The sequence below is a fragment of the Anoplolepis gracilipes genome, chromosome 5, assembly GCF_047496725.1.
Source record: "Anoplolepis gracilipes chromosome 5, ASM4749672v1, whole genome shotgun sequence".
NCBI lineage: Eukaryota > Metazoa > Arthropoda > Insecta > Hymenoptera > Formicidae > Anoplolepis > Anoplolepis gracilipes.
Genome location: NC_132974.1, coordinates 6,849,839 through 6,873,286, shown reverse-complemented (window position 1 = coordinate 6,873,286; position 23,448 = coordinate 6,849,839). Strand labels below are relative to the sequence as shown.

Sequence of the window (23,448 nt, the reverse complement as noted above, 5' to 3'; positions counted from 1 at the left end):
TATTGGAGCGATTGCAAAATATACGCAGCAACCGTGGGAAGGTCTGATTATTATTTTTGCGATTTACCGCGCGCGAACGAAGCAACTTTGAAAGAATACCGACACATCGTTCGCCAGAGAATGTCTCTTTTATTCTCATTAAATAACCCGTCATTAGCGCGTCTTTTACATCGGAAAATGTTCTCGATCTGAATTTGCACTGAGAACTCGACGACCTATTCGTAAGAATTTAGCGCAAAATAAAATGCTGCAATAAAGATAAAATTCACACACATATGACATACAGAAAGCGTTATTTCGATCTTTGTTGAAACATAATCATATTAGCAAAATTTTATTAGCAATTTGTTAAAATTTTCAAATTAGGTTTGATTAGTTTAAAGATAATTCATATTCGCTTCTAATGATAATATTTGAAATGTTATGCTGCATTACATGTTTCAGAAGTAGGAAATGTTTTTTTTTTAAAATGTTTCACTCGTGACATTCTTGAAATGGCCCAGCATCGCAACTCACCCGATATAATCCCTCGCAATTTCATAACAACTTGAGCATCTTCTTTCCCTGTCGTCGAATACCAACAAAGAAACACGAAAGCTATTCTCACGTTTTTACCGTTCGCCGAGCGAATCAAATAATTCATCATGGATCAGGATGATAGCTTTGAGAGAAAAGTAGAGAGATTTCTTGAAGATTTGTCGATTGCCGACGATAAATCCAGTGATATAAAATAAATGAGAAAATATCGTGTAACATACCGTTATTATATAATATATCTTAAATTCTCTCGAAAGGAGGAACGAACTCGCGCGAGAGACGCATTGTTCGCACTGATGGATGCACCGATCCACATTAATTGCACATGTAAATGTTCATTTAATCACAAACTCTTGCGTGTATTTTATTACGTCATGTTGCACAATGCGAGTGTGATTGATATCCGGAACGAGGGATAGAGAGAAAGAAAGCTGAGAGATGCATAGATTTGACGGAGGATAGCAATATTTTTTTTGGACACAACCAAGTTTTGTTTCTCGCGACTAAAGTTGCCGACGTTATTGCGTAAGATTACTTTTCTGTCGCATGAATTTGATTGTGTTTTAACTTACGTAAGTAATACGGGTAAAGATCATAATGAGAGTGAATGTCGGAAGCGCTTGCCGCACTTTGTTCTGCAACAGAATTGATGACTCTCATTTTTTATCATTTACCGAAGATATATAACTTTAATTTTATCAAAATTGTTATAATTTATAAAACGATCATTTCTACGCTACGATTCATCTAAAAAATATTACATTTTATGATAATTATTCCAAATAATAGATTCTCCGATTTCGAAAAGCATCTAAAAATATTCCTCTTCTTACGTCGCGCGATTACCATATAATTAATCTTGAGCGGCGTCGCGCGTCGCTCGTGCATCTTATCGCTCGTGTCAACCTCAGGTTTATTACAGGTATGCCGGCACATAAAACTGACGCATGGTTCATTCGTGTCTGTACATATGTATGTATGCGTGTATACATCTCTATCGAGGCTCGTTGCTCGTTCCGTTTTATCAGTAGCGACTCCGGACGAACGAACGGCGCGGCGAACGCGCTGTCCCACATTTTCAGTCGCACGTACGCGACAGTGCATACCGCAGGTGCCTGTCAATCGTGTGTTTCTCTGCTAGATATATTACGGTCTCGGATCGCGTAGAGAAATCGGGCGGAACCGCCGCGAGCCTCGTTGGCACGCGGATGAACCGTCACCGTCGACGCCACGATGTTTTCGGAAACGAGGGCTTTTTCAGCCGCCACCGCTACTGTCATCGTCGCCGCTCGTCGCAGGTGCGTCGAACGGTAAGATCGAGATCGAACGATCGCACCTGGGCGGAGTGCACGCCATAGAACCTCGATTTAGAACGTGTACGCGTGTTACTATGTGTGTATGTGCGTATGCGTTTCGCCGATCATGTCAACCGCCGCAGAAAAGTGAAGGTAAATAGCCGAAGGTACAATTCGCCGCTTGCGATAAATTATATCGGATTTGATCGCTCGTGAATCATAATTGATCGTAGACTATTTTATCGCGATCGCTATAAATCGATCCATCCTTTTAGTTTCGAGCGGATAGTGATGATTCTTACGATTAAGTATATCCGTTGTATTTCGTTGCGATTTGTTGCAGCTGATTTCCATCGCCGCGAGTCCGGCAGCGATCGTAATTAGCATGTGGCTATTGTTTAAATTAACGATCGATGGTACCGCGCTTCGTATGGCTGTCGTAAATTCTTCTCCCGATAGTTTCGCCTGCTGCGATAGTCTCCCGTCGTGCTTGTGCAATCGCACGCATCCCTGCGTCGCCAAACGATAAGTCGCTTCGCGAGTAATTGCGTATGTTTTCTCGTCATGTATTCAACAATGATGTTCGATCGTAAAGTGTCATCTTTATCAAAGATTGGCTTAACAATTGTGAGATATGATAAAGCATGCAGATAATCTCATGGCGACCCATTATTGTTTGAAGAAAATTAATAACACACACATACAACAATGAGAGATAAATGAAAATAATCTTTGATTCGAAAAAATTCAAAGTTTCTTTAATTTTTGGTCAACATTTTTCTAAATATAAATTATATTTATAAATTTATTATAATTCGTTAATAATACCTTGTTTGTAAAATTTAATTCTTAAAATATTACTCTTCATTATTCTCTATTTTATGAATCGAATCAAAAGAATTTTAATTGTAAGAAGCTTATGAAGAAAAACAAGTGGAATCGATGACTATGCTTAAACGAACGTTTCATTTTATCTAACCTGACTTGTTTATCGATCATTAAGTTTCGTACTGACGGTATGAAGTATCAGTAGACGGGCATAAAGCAAATAGATAGGACGTCAGGTAATTTTAATCAGACACCATATTTTTTCACAAGTCTTGTTTTATCAAAGATCTTGATACGTATGAAAGATATACGGGAATATACATATGTGATTTTTTTAAGGAATTTATATGTTGACGTAGCGATTTAATCGCTACACGACTGTTAGATTTCCCTCAACGAATTTACAATCCTCTGAATTCCGTTCGAATTCCGTGAGGACGGATGCGTGGCACGCATCGTTGGAGCTCCTTCGTGACACGACCATAATAACTTCCGCTCAGACATCCAGCGGCGCTCGCTTCCGGTTTCCACCCTTCCACGAGCTGCAAATGAAAAGAGGGAATTAACTGATTTCGCGTTGTCAGATATAATCGTGGGTTGCGAATAACGTCCGCGTCGTGAATTTTTTCGGTGTTGGCGATTTTTTTGTTTTCGACCTATCGCGGCCTGAAAGCATCGCGCCGATGTTGACGATGAGGAATGCGCTTCGCCATGGTGCAATGTGCGATATTATAGGTAGCGCGATTACTCGCTCCATCAGAACCTTTTTTTATGTTTTATTGCAATTCTCTTTATTACATAAAAGACCGGGATTCTGCGAGATATAACGTCAGATATAACGGAAATCTAGGAGAAACCGTAATAACGAGCAGCGATTCTATTTCATCTGCTATAACGCTACCGTTATCGGGCATATCCCGAACCTTCTCTTTTGCTTCTCACATTATGCACATGCACGGGCCGCGACGTACTGATTGATCATCGACGTGTCTTTCAATTTTTCGATATTATGCAAGAGTGTAACGTTAACGTGCAAATGTTTTACGCAATCACGATTCTCTCGCATCGATCAGATAGGTATATACTTGCGTAAAACGAATGTTTATTCAGCAAGACCTTTCTCTCAATTTTTAGTAGACACCCGTTAAGTAGTAATTCGTATTAACAGTTCTGCTATTGTACGCGGGTGTAATTCGACGACAGGTGTACAAGCGCAGCTACGTACAGGGTGTTCCATTTCGCTTTCGTATACGTTTTCTTTCTGACAATGTCAGTCAAGTGAGTTAAAACTGTTTCTTTTCTTTCCTCATTCAAAATGTACAGACAATCTGTAAAATTCAAGAGATTTGAATTCTTCTTTTGTTGTAAAATTATTTTTTTAGCGTTTATATTTTTTGATTTTACATTTATATTTTTTGCCAGCCATAATATTATGTTTTGCAAAAAAAAAAAAAGTAAGATTTTATATTGATTAAATTTTATAATATAATGTGACTTGTATTTATGCATTCACGCTAATTGCGCTATTGTCCGTGTCATTTATAAGTTTCGAGCGTCTCCATTTCTGCGTGTATACATCGAGGCTTTTATTGCATATTCTCAAAATAACGTTCGTACACGTGGATGCATCGTAAACACCAAAGCCGAGTAACCGAAACAGGCCACACCTGTAACAGACGGAATACATTAATGAATCCTTCCTCACCTGACTATCGGTCACCTGAGTCATTTCCTGTCGGCTCTGAAAAGCCCCCCCCTTGGTAAAGTTAAAATCGCCGATACAATTGCGTCCTGCGCATCCGCTGTCGAGATGTAATCACAGACGTGGACAAAAACCTGTCATTGTCGCTGCGCGTTTACAGAGAACAGCGAAAGTTAAAACAGTGAACATCCGTCCGTTATATAATTTTTTCCTACATACTCTTACTTATTTGTAATTTAATATGAAATTTATGATTATATAATAAAATTAATATATCAAATATGTAAAAGTATATGGACTGTGTTAATATGTGATTAAAAATTCGAGGAAGAAAAAAAAAATAATTATTATTTTAAGTTGTAAGTATTATTAGAAAAACAATCGAAATTACATTCTTATTAATTTTTTATTGAGCCTATAATAATAAAGTAAATAAAAATTTTCTGTTTGAAGGATTGCTATAATATAACAATAACGATAGCTATAAATAGTACTAATAAACGGTTCGGTGAAGTGGAACAAAGGAAGTGGAAAAAAACTTGGTAGAAACGGACCGATGCAAGGTGCAACACGTGCTGCTCGACAGCTGTTTTCCGGTTAAAATTCAGACGTTAAGTCCATTTTTAATTTCGCGCCCGGGCGCATCTTCAAATAGCAATAATTACAATGTGACAGGGGGTGAATTTCCCACGTCTGTCATAGACTCGCAAAGTCATTCATCGAAACTCGCGGTTATTTATTCATCGGTATGGTGGTCGCATTTCGAGAAACACGCAGGAGGAAGTAGATCATCATAAGAATTACAGATGTCTCGTTTTTTGTATTGTTTAACGATCGTAGGAGCTTCGAACAGCGCGAGGATATAATGCATTCTGGATCAACGAACATTATTTGCAGATATTCCGTTATTTCTGTCCTGTAAGAAACGAGAAAAAGAAAAGACAAAAGGAGAAAGAGAGGAAGCGATAAATTTCATGTTAACCACGAAGCTGATTTAACCGACCGTCATGGAAAACGAGGACTTTGGTTTCGCGAGAAGGTCTGACAATGTTCTGAGAAAGATCCACACTGTTAGCAATGAACAAACGGATAACAATACAATTCGTAACGATGAGCGACGAATCTGTTCTCCGTCTAAGGTTGGTGTTTTTATTTGCACAAGAAATTGTTATTTTGCACATTCAACAATTTTCAAAAAATTAAAATACTTCTACTAATATATAACAAAGAATAAAATATCTATAGAATATCTTTGAAATACTTTGAAAAATTGCTAAGACAATAAAATTGATATTGGAATACAAAAAATAAACAAAGATTCCGCGATCTCATAAAATGATCATCATTTTATGATGACATAAAGTAAATAAAATCTGGGCTTTAAGATGCACAAAGATACGAGAATAGATTGACGTTTATACAGCTTGATAAAATGCCATTAGACGTCGGAAGTCGGTGGTGGTGGATCAACGACATCAGCGCCTCCGACCAGGGCCGGAAGCGAGGGTCGTGAACGCGCGTCAACCGCCGCCGGCTCAGTCGTGCCCAACACGCCGAACATACCGAACGTGGTGGAGTATCATCTTAAAGTCAAGCCTAGATCAACAACGAGACACTGCCGACACGATAATATTCCTGTGAGTAGTGCTTAAGTTTCTTTTGCGGAGAGCGCAGATAAAAAACATGCTTGAAAATTATAAGTTGGAAAGGAATGCTCTATCTTATTTCTATTAGTGTTGTTAATTAGTGTTGTTAATTAATTAAAATTATGCCAAGAATGCCAAGCATTATTGTCTCAAATTATCTTGTTGTTTTATGTTTTATTTGTTCATTATTTATATGTGACATTCTCATATTAATTGAATCTTTTCTTATTCATCCTTAGATTATTATATAAATAAAGGAATTCTTAGATTATTGTATAAATTCTTATATATATATTTTTATTAGATTATTATTATATATCTTTTTAGATTATTATATAAATAGTAATAAACAATCGTTTTTGTGGATTATTTAATAATCGATCTTAAATTCGTCCTGAATCGTACGCTAAGAAATATAAATTTGCAACAGAGAGACCAATCTCTGGAAGAAATGAAGAAGGAGAAGAGTCCAGTATTCTTGGATGATAAAAAGAAAGATCTCGTGTCAAAGCTGTCGCGTTTGTCCATCGACAATAATGTCTTTGAAGGATCCACCGATCTCCCGCAAGTGTTTCAGGTATAGTTTTCACCTAGGAGGCCTTGAACTTTTTGAAAGTCTTGCGCTAATATTTACTCTATACTCGCTTTAGTAAAATAGATGGTCAATTTAATCATACTCTGTAATAGATGTATAAATTGAGCAATCTAAACATTTTGATAAAAAAATATTTTTTTCTCTTTTGTTTAAAATAAAAACAATGTAAAAAAATTATGAAAAAAGAAATATTTTTCTAAAATCTTTACAAAAATCTTTACAAAACAATCTCATTAATTAATTAATTGTTTATAATATTTGCAAATATTTTTTTTCGCAAAGTGTCTTTATGATTAGCGTTTTAATTACTGAAGATTAAAATCGTGTTAGAAGAAGATATATTAAAAGGGCGCGTCAAGGACTAAGGTCCTTTAAAAAGTCCGTTGAAAGTCCGAGACTATAGGCGGACCGTTTTCAGGTGAAATATTTGGGCTCCCACGATGCAAGAGGCCTCTGGGGCATCAAGCATACGAGAAGGCCCGTCGATAATATGGTTTCTTCTGCAAAGGCTTTGCCGACCAACACAATACTTCCTCTTATCAAGCTGGTGGTCTCTCAGGAAGGAGTTACCTTGCTACCAATGGATAAGAGGAAGCAGGATGCTCATTCCAAAATGCATCCTATCGAGACGATCTCCTATGGGGTGCAAGATCTCGTTTACACTAGGGTTTTCTCAATGATAGTCGTTCGCGAGACAGAGAATTTCAGGAGAATGTCGCCGTTTGAGTGTCACGGTTTCGTTTGCGAGTCCAAGTACTATGCAAGACAATTGACGTATGCCCTTGCAACAGCTTTTGAGATTTACTCCAAAACCGTGAAGGCTCAAGAGAAATTAGCCGAGGTTACTGGAAATAACACTGCTAGAAAAAGATTCGCGATCGACTTGAGAAGCCCCGAAGAGATCGAGGCAGATCTCACGATGGATTCCGAGGCGTAGCTTGAAAAGTTTGTGGTTATTTAGTAGACTAAATTATGAATTTTTAATAAAAAAGAATTATAAATTTTTAGTAAGAAAATTTTTAGGAATCTTTTATTTACGTAAAAGAGTAAAAGAGAATTCAATGCAAATTTGATCGAAAATCTAGTTTGGAAAATTCTGTTTAGTTTTAACGAGATATTGAATAGGTAATTATTTTATAATTTGAAAAATTTTTGGAGAGGACAATATGCAGGGTAAAAAATATACAATATTAGTTTTCCAAACAAAAATCTATTTCACATTTACAAAAAAAAAAAAATTACAGAACAATATATTTTTTACAATGAAAGAATTAATTCGATATACATATACATAAAAAAAGAAGATTTAATATATATTTTTTATTGCATGGAAATATTTAGGTTTATTGAAAAGAATATATATTTAGCAATTATATATTTTAACACGAATGTAGAAAAATTAATAGATAAGTTTATGTAAATATTTAGGGATATAATCGAAATCATTATATTAAGTAAAATAATCATGTATATTAAGTGCAACATTTTTACTAATATCGCGAACGTAACACGTTTTACTTAATATATTTTAATTTAATCGAAGGGAGATGATTCGCCACATTATAAAAATTCATGTTTTAACATACAAGTTTTTTAATATGAATTAATGACGCAGATGTTTTGAATTTATATTCATTTATTTAATTTTCAAAATCGTATTTATAAATGTATTATGAATTGGCAGTCTAATCCGAATTCTTTCGAGAATGAAGAAATATTTATTAGAATGTTGTTATGTGGATATGAGTGTTCTTGTACAATTGTTGCTTATTTTATTATTTTATCGGCATTGCGAAAAGCTAGATAGGCTTTGCCTGTCTGAGATGATAGCTAGATATCCAAAGATATCGAATAAAAAAAAATGGAACGCGCGGGAGTTGTGGATGATGTTTCAAGCGTCGCGACTTGTGCGATTTCACGAAAATTTTAACGATGATGATGATCGATGAATCGGACAATAATTTTGGATTTATTTCTTAGTCGCTTTACGTGTGCATGTGTGTTTCTAGTTTAAGTTCAATATTCCGAAACTACAATCTAATATTAGCGTAAAAGCTGTATACATATATATGAGCAGCAGAAAAATTTATGTTATTATTTAATGTGTTTTTATATTTTTTATTGTTTTATATTAAGTTCATAAGAGACCAATATCGACACATATCAATTACTGCAAATGCGTAGTGTTGTTCGCAACACTTTCTAATCGTGTATATATTGCTTCATTTCAATTAGTAGGTTTTCTGATTTTATTTTTTATTACGTTTGCGAGGCTATCGCGTCACGATTCTTTTGCACTTTAGGCTTGGGACATTCGTGTAACGCTTTTTCTTGTATAATTATATAGCCTTGTATTCTATATATCAGTATTAGATGATTATATTTGTTGACCTGTACTTATATAGTATTAGCAATAAAAAGTATCTTTTTATGTCACTGTAAACAAACTTTTTTTAACAATAATTATCATATAAGTGCTTCGCTGTTATTCTTGTTCTTGCAAATACAAAGATAAAAAAAGCTACTTTTTCTGCATCTTTTATTCTATTAATAATTACAGATAAAAGCATTTAATATTTTTACACATAATTATGTAATACACGACTTATTCTACTCTTTTTATTCGTTGACTGGTACTGTACAGAAATTTTATTTTACACGCGCGTAATTATGTTACATTTCACATTGACAATAATTTAAATGTTAGGCCTACGTATTTGTTATTATGCGAGGTCTTACAAAGACGAGAAGCGATTTATAAGCGATTATCTTAAAGACTAAATGAGCGTTTAGTCAATCTCGATCGGGGCAAGCTTTATTTTTAAGCTGAGATGTTAACTAGCCATAATCACGATACTTTATAGAATAATCCCTTTCAAATGAGCGAAAGAAGGTGTATTCTTTTTAATTACGTCGGAACAATCTTTCTCGATCTAACAATCTAGAATTCTTCGAAAATGATTTCCTCGATACCGTTTCCAATTCAGAAGTTTTTGTGGAGTTTTCCTTTCCTCGTTCCTGATCTGCCTCCTCTTCCTCTTCCACTTCCTTTCCAATCTCTTCGTTCAAAACGTAATATTTTTCCGATTCATCGCATGGTATCGAACTTTCTGTCCGTGTGCATACAAATGTGGCCTGTAAAAAATAAAAAGATATTAGAGATGTTTTATAATATTGTTGATGCCTTTGATTTTGAATAAAACAAGTCAGCAAATAAATAGCCATTGTTTAGCATTTTCTGATTTTCTCTTTGTTTAAAAAATACATGAGAGAGAACTCTTGTAAAAAGTAAATATTAGTTTACTTGATTGAAAACTGTTTCAGCGGGGCAAATAAAACTCCATCTAATCGAGCCCCTAGTTTGCGGTAGGCACACGTGAAATATTTGACATTCGTTCTCCATATCGGCGTAGTATCCATAAACTCTATTCTGACAGGAAAACGTGTCGACGATGTTATCGCGGATGAGCGTCGCGTTATCGGGAAGCAGCAAGCCACCAGTTTTAGGTTGCTAAATTTAATTAATATTTAATTAAAAAATTTGATTTTTCTATAAACTACTATCTCGAAGAATTGATACAGAATAACGCAAAAATCGATGTCTAAAAACCTTGAACACTGGAATGGGTCTCTTCGATTTCGGTTGCTGAGGTAAACTGAGAACAATCGCAATAAAACCGAGAAACAGCACGGCGAGGAACTTCTCTCGCATCATAATTTTAACGAGGTATAAAATACGTGTCTTTGTATGTTATTTCTTCGAGTGACGATGGTCCCTTGGTCACTGCGGTTAGTTCCTCGGCGAATATAGCGTTTTATTGGAGCTCTGTTTGAGGATCTTGAGAAGACTGATGATGTGATCTCCAGAAGGGTATTATATAGCGAACTGCGCGTAAGGATCTTGAATATTGTATGAATGGTAGATTCTTGGTAAATTGAAATCAGTAAGTTTATCACGTTTTGTCTGCCAATGACCATCGTCAGACGTTCCTATCAACCTCGAAGGCCCGATGCAAATGTTTCTGCTTGATGTGCTCATTTGGCAATTTTGATTTATTTTATTCTTGAAGATATGCACAATGAATATTTTTTTTTGTATCACTGGCAATTCTTTTTGCGTAAATATGTAATACGCGAAAGAATAGTATTTTTTAAAATTTATTCTTCAATTGCTTATTTTAAATCTGTTAATATCAAATTAACTGAACAACTATATATGGAAGTTGGAAGATTTAACTGTGTATGAGAATACTTTTACGATACATTATCATGCGTAATATCTTGTTGCATTTTTTATGAAAATTGTCTAAAAAATATTTTTTATTTATAAAACAATTATCTGTGATATATCAAATAACAAAATTACTATGATTTAACAAAACATTAAGCAATCACAGACGAAATCAGATTCTTTCTGTTAAAAAAGGATTTTATTTTTTAAAAGAAACAGGTTGAGCCGTCTATGAGGACTTCAAAAAATGCGTGGCCGGATTCGAGGCCGGATATAAATTACCTGTGTTGAGAATAAATGTGTTGAAACGCAAATTTTCTCATAATTTATTGATCTCACACATCTCATAAATTTCTTCTCGTTGCCGTAGTTATTTATTTATTTTATCCGAAACGCGACACATTGATCCCATTTCTCTATTGGCTTTGTTCCAATTGAAACTTCGAAGACGGGGTGTCGTGCGAATTTGGCCGTCGAAATTCGAGGGCAGTCCCGGCCGGGCCTTATCTTTGTTAAGGTCGCGTCGCGAGTGGCATTTCTTCGGGATGTGAATACTTAATGGTTTCCACGGTGATGTGTATCCAACGATTACAAAATCTGCTTTTAGCTATTGACAATGAGGAGACAACGAATAATGTTTGATACATTCTTTCCCAGAATTCAATAACTTTTCGGTAGTTAGAAGATTTTCATATAAAATAAACGTGCTATTACATGTTTTCATTAATCCATATCGTAGTATATAAAAGAAATTTATATTAGAAAGATGTATAGTATATTTTGAGTCTCAAAATTAAAATGTCAATAGTATTACTTGTTATAAATAAGATGCCCTGTATCATCTACTATATGTAATTTCGTCTCTCTGTATTTTCTGTGATTCCTGTTAATTAAATTTACGTTCGCAGTTTTTACTTTTAATTTTATATGTCTTGTATATAATATTTTTTCCTACAAATTCAAAAATACGATCCTTTCGCGCTGTAATCGTCGCACAAATCTCGTCTGTCTATCGTTGAATCGATCAGTAGCAAGGTGAACACCCTGAAAGTATCACCGCTCCTTAAGGATTCCAGTCGCATTGTCCGCTGTGCTATGACAAGGAATATAAAGATTTCAGGTTGGTCCACCGGTGCGTCTGAAGAAGGTCGTGCGATTCGTGCATCAAAACTGCCAAAAGTTTCTCTTTACAGTGATGTAACAATTTTTCATTTTCTTTCGTTAATAAACGTAGCACCTGTAATTGTACTTAAAAAAAATGCAGGAAAGAAATCTCTCGTATAATTTATTATCAAAAATTTTAGTATACACACACACGCTTCTGTAGGAATTATTTAGCTTCTACTATAAATTATTGTCTTATATATATAAAATAAAATCATTTTCTGAGAGGCTGCATAATTGTATAATATTATTACGATAAATATTCACACACAGAGAGATGTTAAAATTAGATTTGATCGTGTTCGCTAAGTCACGATACGAGTAATAGCATGTTCTTTTAATTACAATAGCTGATCCTAAAAAATCTCTGCGTGGCGAGATAGAACAGATACTCGTAAGCAACTTTGGTATAACCTAAGGCGATTAAGAAGAAAATATTCTTTTTATATATGATAATTACAATTCAGGTAAATCTGCGATCATTCGTTATTAAATAAATTCAAAACGATTGGATAACATTCATTTTGATACAATAAATAAATAAAATAAATAAATAAATAATTGCATGGAATACGAAAAATAAATATTGCGCGACGCGCATTGTGTCTCGAATATTTTCAAACTGAGAATTCGCTAGCTCTAAAATAAAGCCTGACTGTAAGTATTTTACAATGAGATTTTGGAAGATATCATTTTTCAATTCTTCTTTGATTTTTCTAGCATAAGATCTCTTCGGTCAGATTTCTGCAATTCTGATGTCATTCTTTGGGAACGTAAGCACGATAAGCGATTTCTTGAGGTGTCTCATTTGACGATCTTCCCCAATAACCGTGATCGTGATCGTCATGATCGTAGTGATGCTGATGTTGTGCGTGTTCGTAGTAGATAACCTTGGAGGGTTGGTTCTTCTTGATTTCTATCCAGAACCTGGCGGCGTTCAATATCAGTGAGATGATAGCGATGACGAAGAATTTGAGCTGGAAGTGCGTGCTGATGAGCTGTAGCAGCAGGCCGATTTTCGCTTTTATTAACATTGCTAGAGCCAGGAGTTTTTGCAGATGCTTCTTCTTTTTTTTACCAAATTTCTTTTTGCGCGCCTCTTCTAAAAAATTATATATGCTCTGTTACAAATTTTTTGCAACATAAATCTTTGCGTGAAAAAGATATGTAACACGAGAACAGATAAATTGAAGTGTAAACTGAAAGCGAATATAAAGAGTAACTTCTTTTTAAAAAATAAAGAGTATTTTTTTTTAAAGAAATTCTCTATTCTAGCACTTTAAACAATGACTGCATTATTTAAAAATTTTTAGTGTAAACTTAATGTCTTGAGCAAAGAAAAAAGTGGAAAATCTGGTAAGGATATGTGGAGATATATCTCCGTGCCAGTTGACCCACAAACCTTAACCCGTAGTACATTTCGTCTGACTTTCGGGCCACGCAATCGTTCGCAACCGGTACGACTTTCTTGAAAAGAGTCACGCATATCGCTTTCATGGCCGAATTTTTACACATCACTATCAAAAAATAACGCCCTCTCTTTCAATGTGTAAGGATCAAAGGATAGTCCGCAAAATGTCAATAATTAATACTTCGTTCCATTTTCGCTTGTCGACAAAATATTAAACCGATATAAATCGTAGAGAATTAACATAATGTCCCTGTCGAATTACTCAATTTGTCGTCGACAATTTGCTCGGAAGTACCGTATAATTTTTTGTACGCTCCAAAAGATAACGAAGATAATGTTTGTGGTACCGTTAACGTCCATTTGACTAATTGAGGTTTTTTTGGTAGGATAAATGATTAATATTTCATTAGAAAGATAAAGAGAGAAATCGAGAAAGAAAAAGAGAGAGAGAAAAAAAGAACGATTTTAATACAATCGTTGCGTCTGTTCGGTGAATAAAAATTTTCTACCGATATTTGTTTTTACTTCTCATAAGATTTGCGTCTGTTGATTTTTGCTGGAAAAAATAGCTAACAATAAAATAGTGATGAGCGAATGCGATTAGTACCGTTATCGTCGATTTGCCTAAGTGTAGTATAACATTAAATTAAAGTAAACTGCGTTACAATATCAGCGACACGCGCACGCGAGCACAGTCGCGTGCGAAGCATTTAAACATCTCACTGTTGACCCAGACGAGGGACTTTGTGGCACCGATCACGCGTTAACTTGCGGTTCACCTTGTCTTCTCGAAGCGTTAGCTCTAATTTTTGTGTTTATGCACGCAATCGCGTCCAGCCGACGTTAACGTTATGCAAAACACACGAGACGTGGTTCGTTCACCTTTACCGTCGCGATACCCGCGTCTCGGATCCGCGAAATTCATTTCCCTTGTCAGTGTGATTTGCTTTATTGCGTGAGTTGAAACACGCAATTGAACGTCATTCATTCATAGATCCCATTTACGATCGTCGATAGCGTTTCCCCTCTTATCGGAATCGTTTACGATAGCATAACATGCTATTATTTATTATTTGAATTACGATACTTGTAATTAACAACATTTATATTATTTTTTATGAATCGTAGTAAAGTAAACTTTATTTTAAATGGAAATCGCAGAAAAAGTTAATTATCATATAGATGAAGCTTATACTAAAATTATTTCAATTCTTACTCATCCGCTTTCTCTCATTTTACTTAAAGTCGCATGGCAAGTCGATGACAATGGTACTCAGGGAAAACTAGGAAAACAAAATACATAATAGAAGTAAAAATCAGCACAGTAATTTTTAATGCTCTTAAATGAACTCCGGCTTCCTGTCGTTATATCTTCAATAAAGAAAGCGACTACGAGACAAGTAAGAGCTAACCAGCCTTGTTCAACGGTGCTTCTCTGATATGAAAGAAGACGAGTACACAGATGTCACGCGTTCCCCGTTTCCGTGTTCAACAATTAGAAGTTTGAATCGGAAAGTCGCCGATCTCGATTTACGATAATTATTCAGCGAATTATCAATTGATGATAATATATATATTTATACGAAAGTTTTATTATACATATAATTTGAAATAATAAGTAGTAATATTATGTTATATAAACTATTAATGGTAATATATTGTTAAGGAGAGCAATGATAAGAAAAAGAAAAAAGTTTGAGATTCTAGATTAGACGCTTATGTAATAGATAGATTGAAAGAAAAAACGATAGCGGAATTAATGTATGTGTGTCGTGTGTAATGTATGTAAATCGTTTCTTATTCATGTAATTTGCTACTCGATTTCTGATTCTTACCCACATTATCGTCCTGAACATCATCCTCTTCGATAATTCCTTCGGCGCCAGTCTTCTGCAAATCATCAACGACCTCCGCGATGATATTGCCAGCCTGCGCGACCACCGTGCTCACCGGCGGTTCGCTCTTCTTCCCGGTAACTTCCAATTCGATTTGGTCCAGGTCACGAGCCAGTCTCGACTTGAGACAATTTCCGGCATTGCTTGCGAATATACAATCGAAAATACTAACGGCATCCTCTTCCTGGTTGCTTTCTTCCGTTGGCTCGCAGTGAACATACAAAGCAAGTCCGAGGATCAAAACGATCGATGTGATTATTCTCATGGTTTTCTTTTCCACCGAGTTTTTGTTCGATTTTCACCAAGATCGAGGCGCACCGTTATCACCACGAAAATTCCTGATGATTGACTATCACCCTTTCGTACTCCGTTTTTTTTTTTTTTTTTGCGATCTTGACCGAAAAGATTGACCGTGGCCTTGGACCGCGTATTACAGTCTCGAAGTGGTTATGGAGCGTGGTCGAACATATATGAGACTGGTGTCCCTTCCATCCCAACTTCCGCCAATAGTGGGTTTGGTTTTGCACAAGTCTAGCGGGCAACCCCTCCACCGTGGTGGACTTTTGTGCACGTCACGACGAAATGTAAGTCGTCATCCTGGAGGGACTCTGGGGTTTATCATGGGTTCGCGTTGTGAATGGAAAGGAATTCGATGGAGATCGCCGCTATATGTAAATGTCGCTAATATGGCACGGCTTTGCAAATGATTTATGTAGCAGAGTCACGGCAACTTTCATTCTCAATATCTCTCTATATAATTATTTTACGATATTTCTGCAAGAATTTCGCGACCATTTCTCTTCATATTTATATCCTTTTAGTTTACATCGTTAAATGTTTGTTTTATTTTATTGATTTTTAATGTAAAAATGGGAATAATAAAAAAATAGCATTTCTTTTAATGATCATTGAGTATCGATGAATCGATATCTTAAAAAGTTTATGAGGCGTTTTCTGAATTTTTTTAAATAATAAATTTTTTAAAGATTGACCAATCGGCAACTCTATTTGTGACAACGATTTTAAAGTAGTCTATTTGAAGTGACTTGGCACATGTACTCGACACACTGTACGTGGACCGAAGACAGAAATTCCACTTGAACGGCGGCGCATGCTAATACAACCCAATTCTGACCACTTTTATCGCCGTTTTAAGAACGAAGAAATATCAAATCGCAGTGAAATCGTTACTTTCGAAAAAAGAATCGCAGGTTGCATGTATTCGATATACCTTTGAACATTTCTGTGAATAATTATTATACTTCTATTTTACTTTTATTGGATTTAATCCGCTTGATTTATCGCATTCGATTATCTCGAGTACAAAGTTGTACGTTGTTCTTTTTAAATTTATTTCGACCTTTTATTGGAAAGATTGAAGTGTCATTCAGCGTTGATTCGATTATCATAAGAACGACATACCGCGTTTTAGAAACTCAGACTTCGTAGTCACGTGCGTGCGTCTGACAGCTCGACTGTCACAACGTTTCTCAATGGCTTTTGTGCCGTTAATTAACCGCGAACATGAATCGCGGAATATGTAGCTGGCCATTTCGTGAATTATGTATTAATCTTTTGAGAATTTTTGTTTTACCTTTCACTGCACGATTATATTCACCTTTTACATATTTTGCTCGCGTCGCTTTAATCCTCGATTACAAGACGTAATAAGCGTTATGACGCGCGATCATGGCTTACAATAAATCGGGCGTACGTGAGATTGTGTATAAAACCTGTCATATAAAAACGAAATATGGCTCGTGTAATATATAAAGGGTTATCGCTCAAGCATTTATTATACAATACGTTCGTTTTAAAAATTTTCTTTTTTTTCCAGAAATGTACTCAATGTCTGCATATGCAATTTGAGCAAAAGGGGACATTCGTATAAACTAGAAATAAACAGATACTTGATATAACAGAAATGCCAGCACGTAAATTTTACTATCATAACCGTTATTTCTTGTGTTATTTACGTGACAGCTAAATCACTTTAGCTAAATTCGCTAACCACACAAAGATGAATTTCGAGTCATTCTAGTAATGATTTCCGAAACATCTGGTCGATGCAAGTAGTAGATATTCGCCTCTTCTGTATAAATGATATATTTATTACTACTTTGTATGGCTGAAGATACATGCTGCGTGAATCGCTGGTCTTTCCTTACAATTTAAATAATATATATAAATTTAATAAAATATGTTTAATTGTGAATTTTTAATTGTGTATTTTATTATATTTTAGTCTGACTGTTTTTTTACCCGTTGGTTACATTTTTATGATTTTACACCGTTTTTTGTTCCTGTTAGATTTCTTGTTAGTAATTAAAGAAAGGACTCACGTATTTTAGAGGACGTAGCGAGAATTTCAAGCAAATGGTGAAAAAAAATTGTTTGAATTCAATAAAGTATTTCATCATAGTTTTATTTATTTTAAATTGATAACAAAACTTAATTTGTCGTTTTTTACACAAATACAGGTTGACGTTAATAAAGAGCCATGTCCAAGAGAAAATTATAAAATAATACATTATTTTAATTATTAATTTATATGTGTAATTTTATATATTATAATGAATTATCTTTATCTTACTAATTGTGTCGTATAGTATATTATTTTTGTCACTGAAAAATTGATCATCTTCAAAATCTAAAATTTTACAAAATTCCTAGACGTAGCTCGATATTATTTAAATAAATGTTAGTACATTTTTTAATAATTTTAGTTAGAATAAAATCTATATTTTGTATAAAATCAAGTTTTACGGCCAGTACCAACGAAACAAGTAGCCTTTGAAAGCATGTTTTTCGTCAGTTGTATTCGCTTGTGTGATGATTGTAATATTAGGCTGATACCCGAATTCATTTGACAGATACTTCACCTGTGTGTCGACACCGTTTTCATCTCGCGACCGATAGCTACCGTCCTTCCTTCCGCTTCGATAACCGTCTTCATGGTGGCCGTGCGTCGTTATTGTGTAATTGAACCGATAATAAAGATCGTTGGTCATATTTTCCATTACTCGATCATTCATGGTTTTATTTTGATTATCTTCTTCGGATAGTTTCTTTGCAGCTCGCATCATATTTTTCACGATGTCTTTCGCTGGCTGTTTCTTCTCGTCTAAAATGTTTTTGGAAAACGTAGAGTTAAAATGCGTAAGTTTCTCGTTATTTTTATTCGATTTTAATAGTCTTGTTTTATTTTTTTTTTAACCTACCGTGTCTTACATTTTCCGACAATGTCTTCGTCGTCTGTTTCAATATCGGGTCCATTTTTTTCATCGGTGATTCCGTGACTGTCTTTGCAGGTTTTAGCTGAGCGTCCGTTGGGATCTTACAGCCGCCGCAAGCCTTTATCACAGCTTCCACTAATTTCTTCGCCGCTTCCGGTCTATCCTTGAATATTTCTTGCGCATCCTTCACTTATTAAGAGTAGACAAAGATATTCAGAAGTTTAAGAAGATAACTGAAAAGTAGATATATTAAAATTTTCCTCTTTTTAAAACTCACAACTCGTTATCTTCCGGTGTTTCTGCCTGGTGATAAGAAAATCACCATTTTTATCCGTAGCATATCCAGTCTCGTGGTAAACACCATCGGCCGTAATGAAGCCATATTCCCCCTTAATAAGCCCCTCGGCATCTCGATGAAAAATAAATAGAAATGTCACACTTAACCGCATTATTCGACGATGATTGCTGAATAAATTTGTTTTGTAATGGTAAGAATTTTACTTTCTAACACGTTTTCTGATCGATATACCTTTCTCCTCGTATCTATGCTGAAAATCGACAATGTTGAAGGAAAATTGATAAGTACTGTTATCATCCGCAAGAACGTATTGTTGCGCGATCAGGTAACACAGCAAGCACAGAAGGGTGCACCGTTTCATCTGCAATAAAAATCGCGTCTGCTTTAGGCGTAAAAAACGTGTATTTTCCTACACCAGCCTTGGATCCTCACCACAAAGGACGACATCCCGCGGAGATCCCTGCGGCTTCGAATTCGCGCGATTGAATGATGGAACGAGCGAATCCTTCGAGCGTGCAATGGTGATGTAACAAACGAGAAAAACATTCTCATCTCCTTCGCGGATTATCTATGAAACGATTCGATGACGCGCATCGTAGGAAAAGAGGAGTCGATGAGATGGAAAAATCGAGAAGCCTTTGACTTTTTCTCGACAGATGCGATCGGGCAGATGCTTTTACACGATTCGCATATCTGCCTGAGAAATAATTACACGGGAATCATTAATGGTCGTAAATCGTCCCATCGTATGTATCGTCATTATGATAATCCGCTCCGGATTATAAAACGTTATTGCTGTTTATAACACAGTATTGGACTACCGACAATCTTTTAATCTCATAAAGAGTTATGAATGACGCAAATATGCAAATTGTTAATATTTATTTTCTGGATTCTTTATACAAGTTATTAGTAAACACATCATATCTTTATAGAAGTTGTTAAGTGTACCATATCATTATTTTCTGTTTTTTTAATTAACGCGACTTTTTTTCTATTACTATCAAGATTTTTGTTTTGAAAGGTCTAATATTATGCTAAATTAATTGTAATATTTATTAATATTTATTGACAAAATAAGATTGAAAATTTGCAAATATATAAATTTATTTATTTTAATTTGATTAACTATTAAATTAATTCAGTGCATGAAATTAATTAAAATTGCTATTGATGCAGATGTTGTAGAGATTGAATAATATTTTTTTATAATAGATACTAACAAGCAAAGCGTGAAAAGTTAATTACATCGCGATAAGCTTACAGATGACCTTTCGTTTTATTTTCTTATATTTAGCGTTGCTAGATCAATAGCCGTATCTTGTTAAAGAACGAATCACTCTTGTAAGAATGCTGTGTGGACGATGCAAGATTAGAATAAATTAATGCGCGTTCAATACGCATAGGTCAACCTATGGGACACGTTGCTAGATATAATGTCAGTAGAAAATTGCAATTTTAAACACAACATATATGATATATGCATAAAACCTCGTTACAGTTAATTGGCTTAGATCGAAGTAAACCTCGAGCAAAGTTATCTGACATATGAATAAGTGGATGATAAAATTTTGATTTTATTAGTAGAAAGAGAAAATCTTTCTCTCATTTTTGAACGCTTGTACATAAATGGAACAATATTGTAGAATGAAAGTCAGAGCTATTCACACAGGTGATACACGTCATGTCAATAATTGATTTGGAAATTGTGTCTTAAAAATTTGTTCCTAAATATATAGCACAGAATATATGTATGTGTATGTGACGCTAAGATTAGAAATCGTACGATCATCGAAAGTGGCACCGTTATATTCTTTTAATCACGATGAGCTACAATCTCGGAGATGAGGCTTTGACATCACAATTAAAATCGATAATACAATCAGACGTTTAGAAAGTGTTGAATATTACATCTAATAAGCTGATGTGTGTATATGTGAAGAAAATATTTTTATTCTTGTTAAAATAAGGCCCGTATTCTGAGCTCACATTTACGCACGTTAAAAAACATTTTGTATTTTTGTTGAAATTTTCTTGCATAGAAATTTTTGTGTTAAATTTTTAACATACTCTTACATATTTTCGTTATGTTATTTTAACTTTTCTGCATTGAATTAATTCTTATTACTGATGGATCATTTTTGTCTGTGATTTTTCTAACAACACGTCAATTTCTCGAAAACAAATAATCATAAAATAATATATTTAAGTAAATTATTTTTCAAATTTATTATTTTAGTCTTTATTTAGAATGTTCAAAGAAGGTATATACATTTTTTCACATTTTTTAAAACACTTTTACATATTAATAAACTTATCAAAAATACGCTGACCCACCTGTACAGTTAGAAGGTGCAAAAATAACAATACGGAGTAAGGGTTAATATTCACCGTTTCTAAGAGTTAAAACAATTCATTAACAAGTAAATCTTACACTAATTCACATTTTTGTGTTAATGTTTTACATATTATTTGTGTTATTTATTTACATATTTGCCTTCTGTTAAATTAACATTAAAATTAGAGTGGATAAATTGGGACACTAGAAATGTGTTAAATTTAACACAAAATTTTTTACCGTGTGGCTAAATGTGTCTTTAAATATGTTTTAGAATCTCTATGACTAAAAATATATTTTGAGATATATTTAGCGATAAATATGGGCTCAGAATACGGACTTAAGAATTTATATTTGATGAATATTAAGACAAAAAAAAGGAACTTTAAAAAATTCAAAGCGCTGAAAATTCAACTTGTGTTGTCTTTCGAGACATTTAACTAAAATATGTCTAATATATTCGCTCGTGGTTTCTACTTTTCCGCGACAAAATCTGGAACAAGTTGAGTGAGAAATTCGATCGTGGAATATCGAATTGATGGAGAATCGAGAGATACAAATACCGTCACGTAGTATTGTATCGCGGTGTTTACCTGATCCGAGGATTTCGTGATAAGCAAACGTTCAATTCTCAATTGCCGCATAGGTATGCCTCGTGCATCGTGCACTCTGTACTCTAGAAAACGACATACCAATCTAATTTGTATGGTGAGGTGTCGATTTAGCAACGACAATCGTCGTGGCATACTAACAACGATGTTCGCGGAAGGTGGGTTTCTGGCACGTATACGCTTCGCGAATATCGAAGTTTCGAAGAATCAATTCGCCGTTGACGGAATTTTCGATACACGCTATAATTAACGTGTTTATTCCTCCTGTTAACGCGTCAGAGTACTGTTTGTCGTTGCGTTTAAGAAAGTTTTTTTTTAAGACACGTTTGACGGGAAACGCGTTGGAATTCTAATTTCGATTTCGATGTCGAATTTACCGAGAGAGAAATGGGAAAACTTGAATGGGTACGTCTGTGCACATTTGTAAGAATCTGGACCAAAATGCCGTTATGTGAGGCTCGAAGTAGGTCAGCCGGCACCTTGATATCGTTCTTACCGACCAGCATTCCGTTTAATACGAGGTAAAACGGTGAACATGCAACCAGTGAGAGATCATTGTATATTTCTTTCGAATCATATTTTCAAGACGACGAAATAATAGAATATGTATTAACATAGAAAAAATAATTTATATAAACATACGTGTATATATAATAAATATAATAACTTAATTAAAATATTAAGCATATTAGTAAGAACACAACTAGTAAGTCGGTCATAACTGAGCACAGAATTTGCAATAACCATGATTTTAAGTGGGATGACGATTTTGGATAACGAATATCATTTTAATAAAAGGTTGATCTCTGAAATGGTATTTATTAAACGGCAAAAAAACAGCCTTCATTTATAGACTGATATAGAGTGTTTACCGTATATATATCACAGTGTGATCAACAAACTTCCGAGTGTTTGAAAGTCGTTCATGTTAAATAAATCCACAACAACTGTCATGTCAAAATATTATTCGATTTATAATCGTCGAATTGAGAAGGAGAATTTTATCTTGTGAAACATTTCTGTTAACTTTAATTGTATAATATTAGAGTTGTTATACATTAATGTATAAGTAGTTATAATGTTCTTTTAATTTTGACTTATATTTGATTTAACTTTGGTCTTTACTTTTATTTATATTTTATTTTATTGTGTTATTGAAAAAGAAACAATTTTATATACATTTTTGACGTTAAAGTACGATATTCTTGTTTATTGTTCTTGGTTGATTTGACTTGATTATTGTTCGCGACAATATTGATACGCATTGTTAATTAAGTGTTATATTTTACTTATGTAAATCTAAACGCCTTTTAGGATAATCATGAATTTTAATAACGGTTCCTTCTAATTTGCAAATTTGTGAGAGTTAACTGTACGAACGTTCTTCGTGGGTTCTCAAGAAGTGAATTTTTTCCACCGAGTTACATTACGGTTTGTAAACTAACATGTTTCTTATACGCATACTGCCTTATTGAACATCAGGTTTGAATAGAGCGTTTTGACCTAATCTTAGCTAATACTATGTTTTCTTTCAATAATTTGAATAATGTTACGTACTGAAGAGTGCTTGAAATGTCAAGCCAATTTTTGAAAACGTCCACCAATTTTTGTTTCTTTATATTGATTTTTATAATATTAATTTGCGCCTCCTATTACCATTA

The 23,448-nt window shown here is 34.4% G+C and overlaps 4 protein-coding genes across 7 annotated transcripts; 1 reads left to right on the top strand and 3 right to left on the bottom strand.

Moving 5' to 3' along the window:
* The first annotated feature begins 1,559 nt into the window (after positions 1-1,559).
* LOC140665919 (uncharacterized) lies at positions 1,560-9,419 on the top strand. Of its 4 annotated transcripts, none has more exons than XM_072892524.1 (5): positions 1,560-1,985; positions 5,203-5,501; positions 5,805-5,999; positions 6,439-6,585; positions 7,022-9,419. In XM_072892524.1, the coding sequence occupies exons 2-5, from the start codon at positions 5,370-5,372 to the stop codon at positions 7,538-7,540; spliced, it is 993 nt and encodes a 330-aa protein (XP_072748625.1). In that variant the 5' UTR covers positions 1,560-1,985; positions 5,203-5,369; the 3' UTR covers positions 7,541-9,419. The 4 variants fall into 4 exon arrangements, with proteins under 4 accessions (XP_072748625.1, XP_072748623.1, XP_072748624.1 ...); XM_072892522.1 differs by having other exon boundaries at positions 1,561-1,985; positions 5,260-5,501; XM_072892523.1 differs by lacking the exon at positions 1,560-1,985 and adding an exon at positions 2,032-4,721 and having other exon boundaries at positions 4,816-5,501.
* An 88-nt stretch (positions 9,420-9,507) lies between these two features.
* Positions 9,508-10,458, bottom strand: LOC140665921 (uncharacterized). The gene is made up of 3 exons (XM_072892526.1): positions 10,214-10,458; positions 9,908-10,114; positions 9,508-9,738 (listed from the first exon to the last, which is right to left on the bottom strand). The coding sequence occupies exons 1-3, from the start codon at positions 10,316-10,318 to the stop codon at positions 9,508-9,510; spliced, it is 543 nt and encodes a 180-aa protein (XP_072748627.1). The 5' UTR covers positions 10,319-10,458.
* A 1,645-nt stretch (positions 10,459-12,103) lies between these two features.
* LOC140666190 (uncharacterized) lies at positions 12,104-15,745 on the bottom strand. The gene is made up of 2 exons (XM_072893107.1): positions 15,245-15,745; positions 12,104-13,100 (listed from the first exon to the last, which is right to left on the bottom strand). Exons 1-2 carry the CDS (start codon positions 15,567-15,569, stop codon positions 12,757-12,759), a joined length of 669 nt encoding a protein of 222 aa, XP_072749208.1. The 5' UTR covers positions 15,570-15,745; the 3' UTR covers positions 12,104-12,756.
* Positions 15,746-17,910: 2,165 nt separating this feature from the next.
* LOC140666082 (uncharacterized) lies at positions 17,911-19,405 on the bottom strand. The gene is made up of 5 exons (XM_072892854.1): positions 19,271-19,405; positions 19,070-19,199; positions 18,818-18,949; positions 18,526-18,729; positions 17,911-18,428 (listed from the first exon to the last, which is right to left on the bottom strand). The coding sequence occupies exons 1-5, from the start codon at positions 19,388-19,390 to the stop codon at positions 18,067-18,069; spliced, it is 948 nt and encodes a 315-aa protein (XP_072748955.1). The 5' UTR covers positions 19,391-19,405; the 3' UTR covers positions 17,911-18,066.
* Positions 19,406-23,448: the final 4,043 nt, after the last annotated feature.

Coding starts and splice junctions, on each gene's coding strand:
- LOC140665919 (XM_072892524.1), top strand. CDS start 5,370: ATGGAAAACGAGGACTTTGGTTTCGCGAGAAGGTCTGACAATGTTCTG. Junction 6,000..6,438: donor GCCGACACGATAATATTCCT/GTGAGTAGTGCT, acceptor AATTTGCAACAG/AGAGACCAATCTCTGGAAGA. Junction 6,586..7,021: donor ATCTCCCGCAAGTGTTTCAG/GTATAGTTTTCA, acceptor GACCGTTTTCAG/GTGAAATATTTGGGCTCCCA.
- LOC140665921 (XM_072892526.1), bottom strand. CDS start 10,318: ATGATGCGAGAGAAGTTCCTCGCCGTGCTGTTTCTCGGTTTTATTGCG. Junction 10,115..10,213: donor GACCCATTCCAGTGTTCAAG/GTTTTTAGACAT, acceptor AATTAAATTTAG/CAACCTAAAACTGGTGGCTT. Junction 9,739..9,907: donor CTGAAACAGTTTTCAATCAA/GTAAACTAATAT, acceptor TATTTTTTACAG/GCCACATTTGTATGCACACG.
- LOC140666190 (XM_072893107.1), bottom strand. CDS start 15,569: ATGAGAATAATCACATCGATCGTTTTGATCCTCGGACTTGCTTTGTAT. Junction 13,101..15,244: donor TGTTCAGGACGATAATGTGG/GTAAGAATCAGA, acceptor ATAATTTTTTAG/AAGAGGCGCGCAAAAAGAAA.
- LOC140666082 (XM_072892854.1), bottom strand. CDS start 19,390: ATGAGAATGTTTTTCTCGTTTGTTACATCACCATTGCACGCTCGAAGG. Junction 18,950..19,069: donor GCATAGATACGAGGAGAAAG/GTATATCGATCA, acceptor TTTTTCATCGAG/ATGCCGAGGGGCTTATTAAG. Junction 18,730..18,817: donor ACACCGGAAGATAACGAGTT/GTGAGTTTTAAA, acceptor ACTCTTAATAAG/TGAAGGATGCGCAAGAAATA.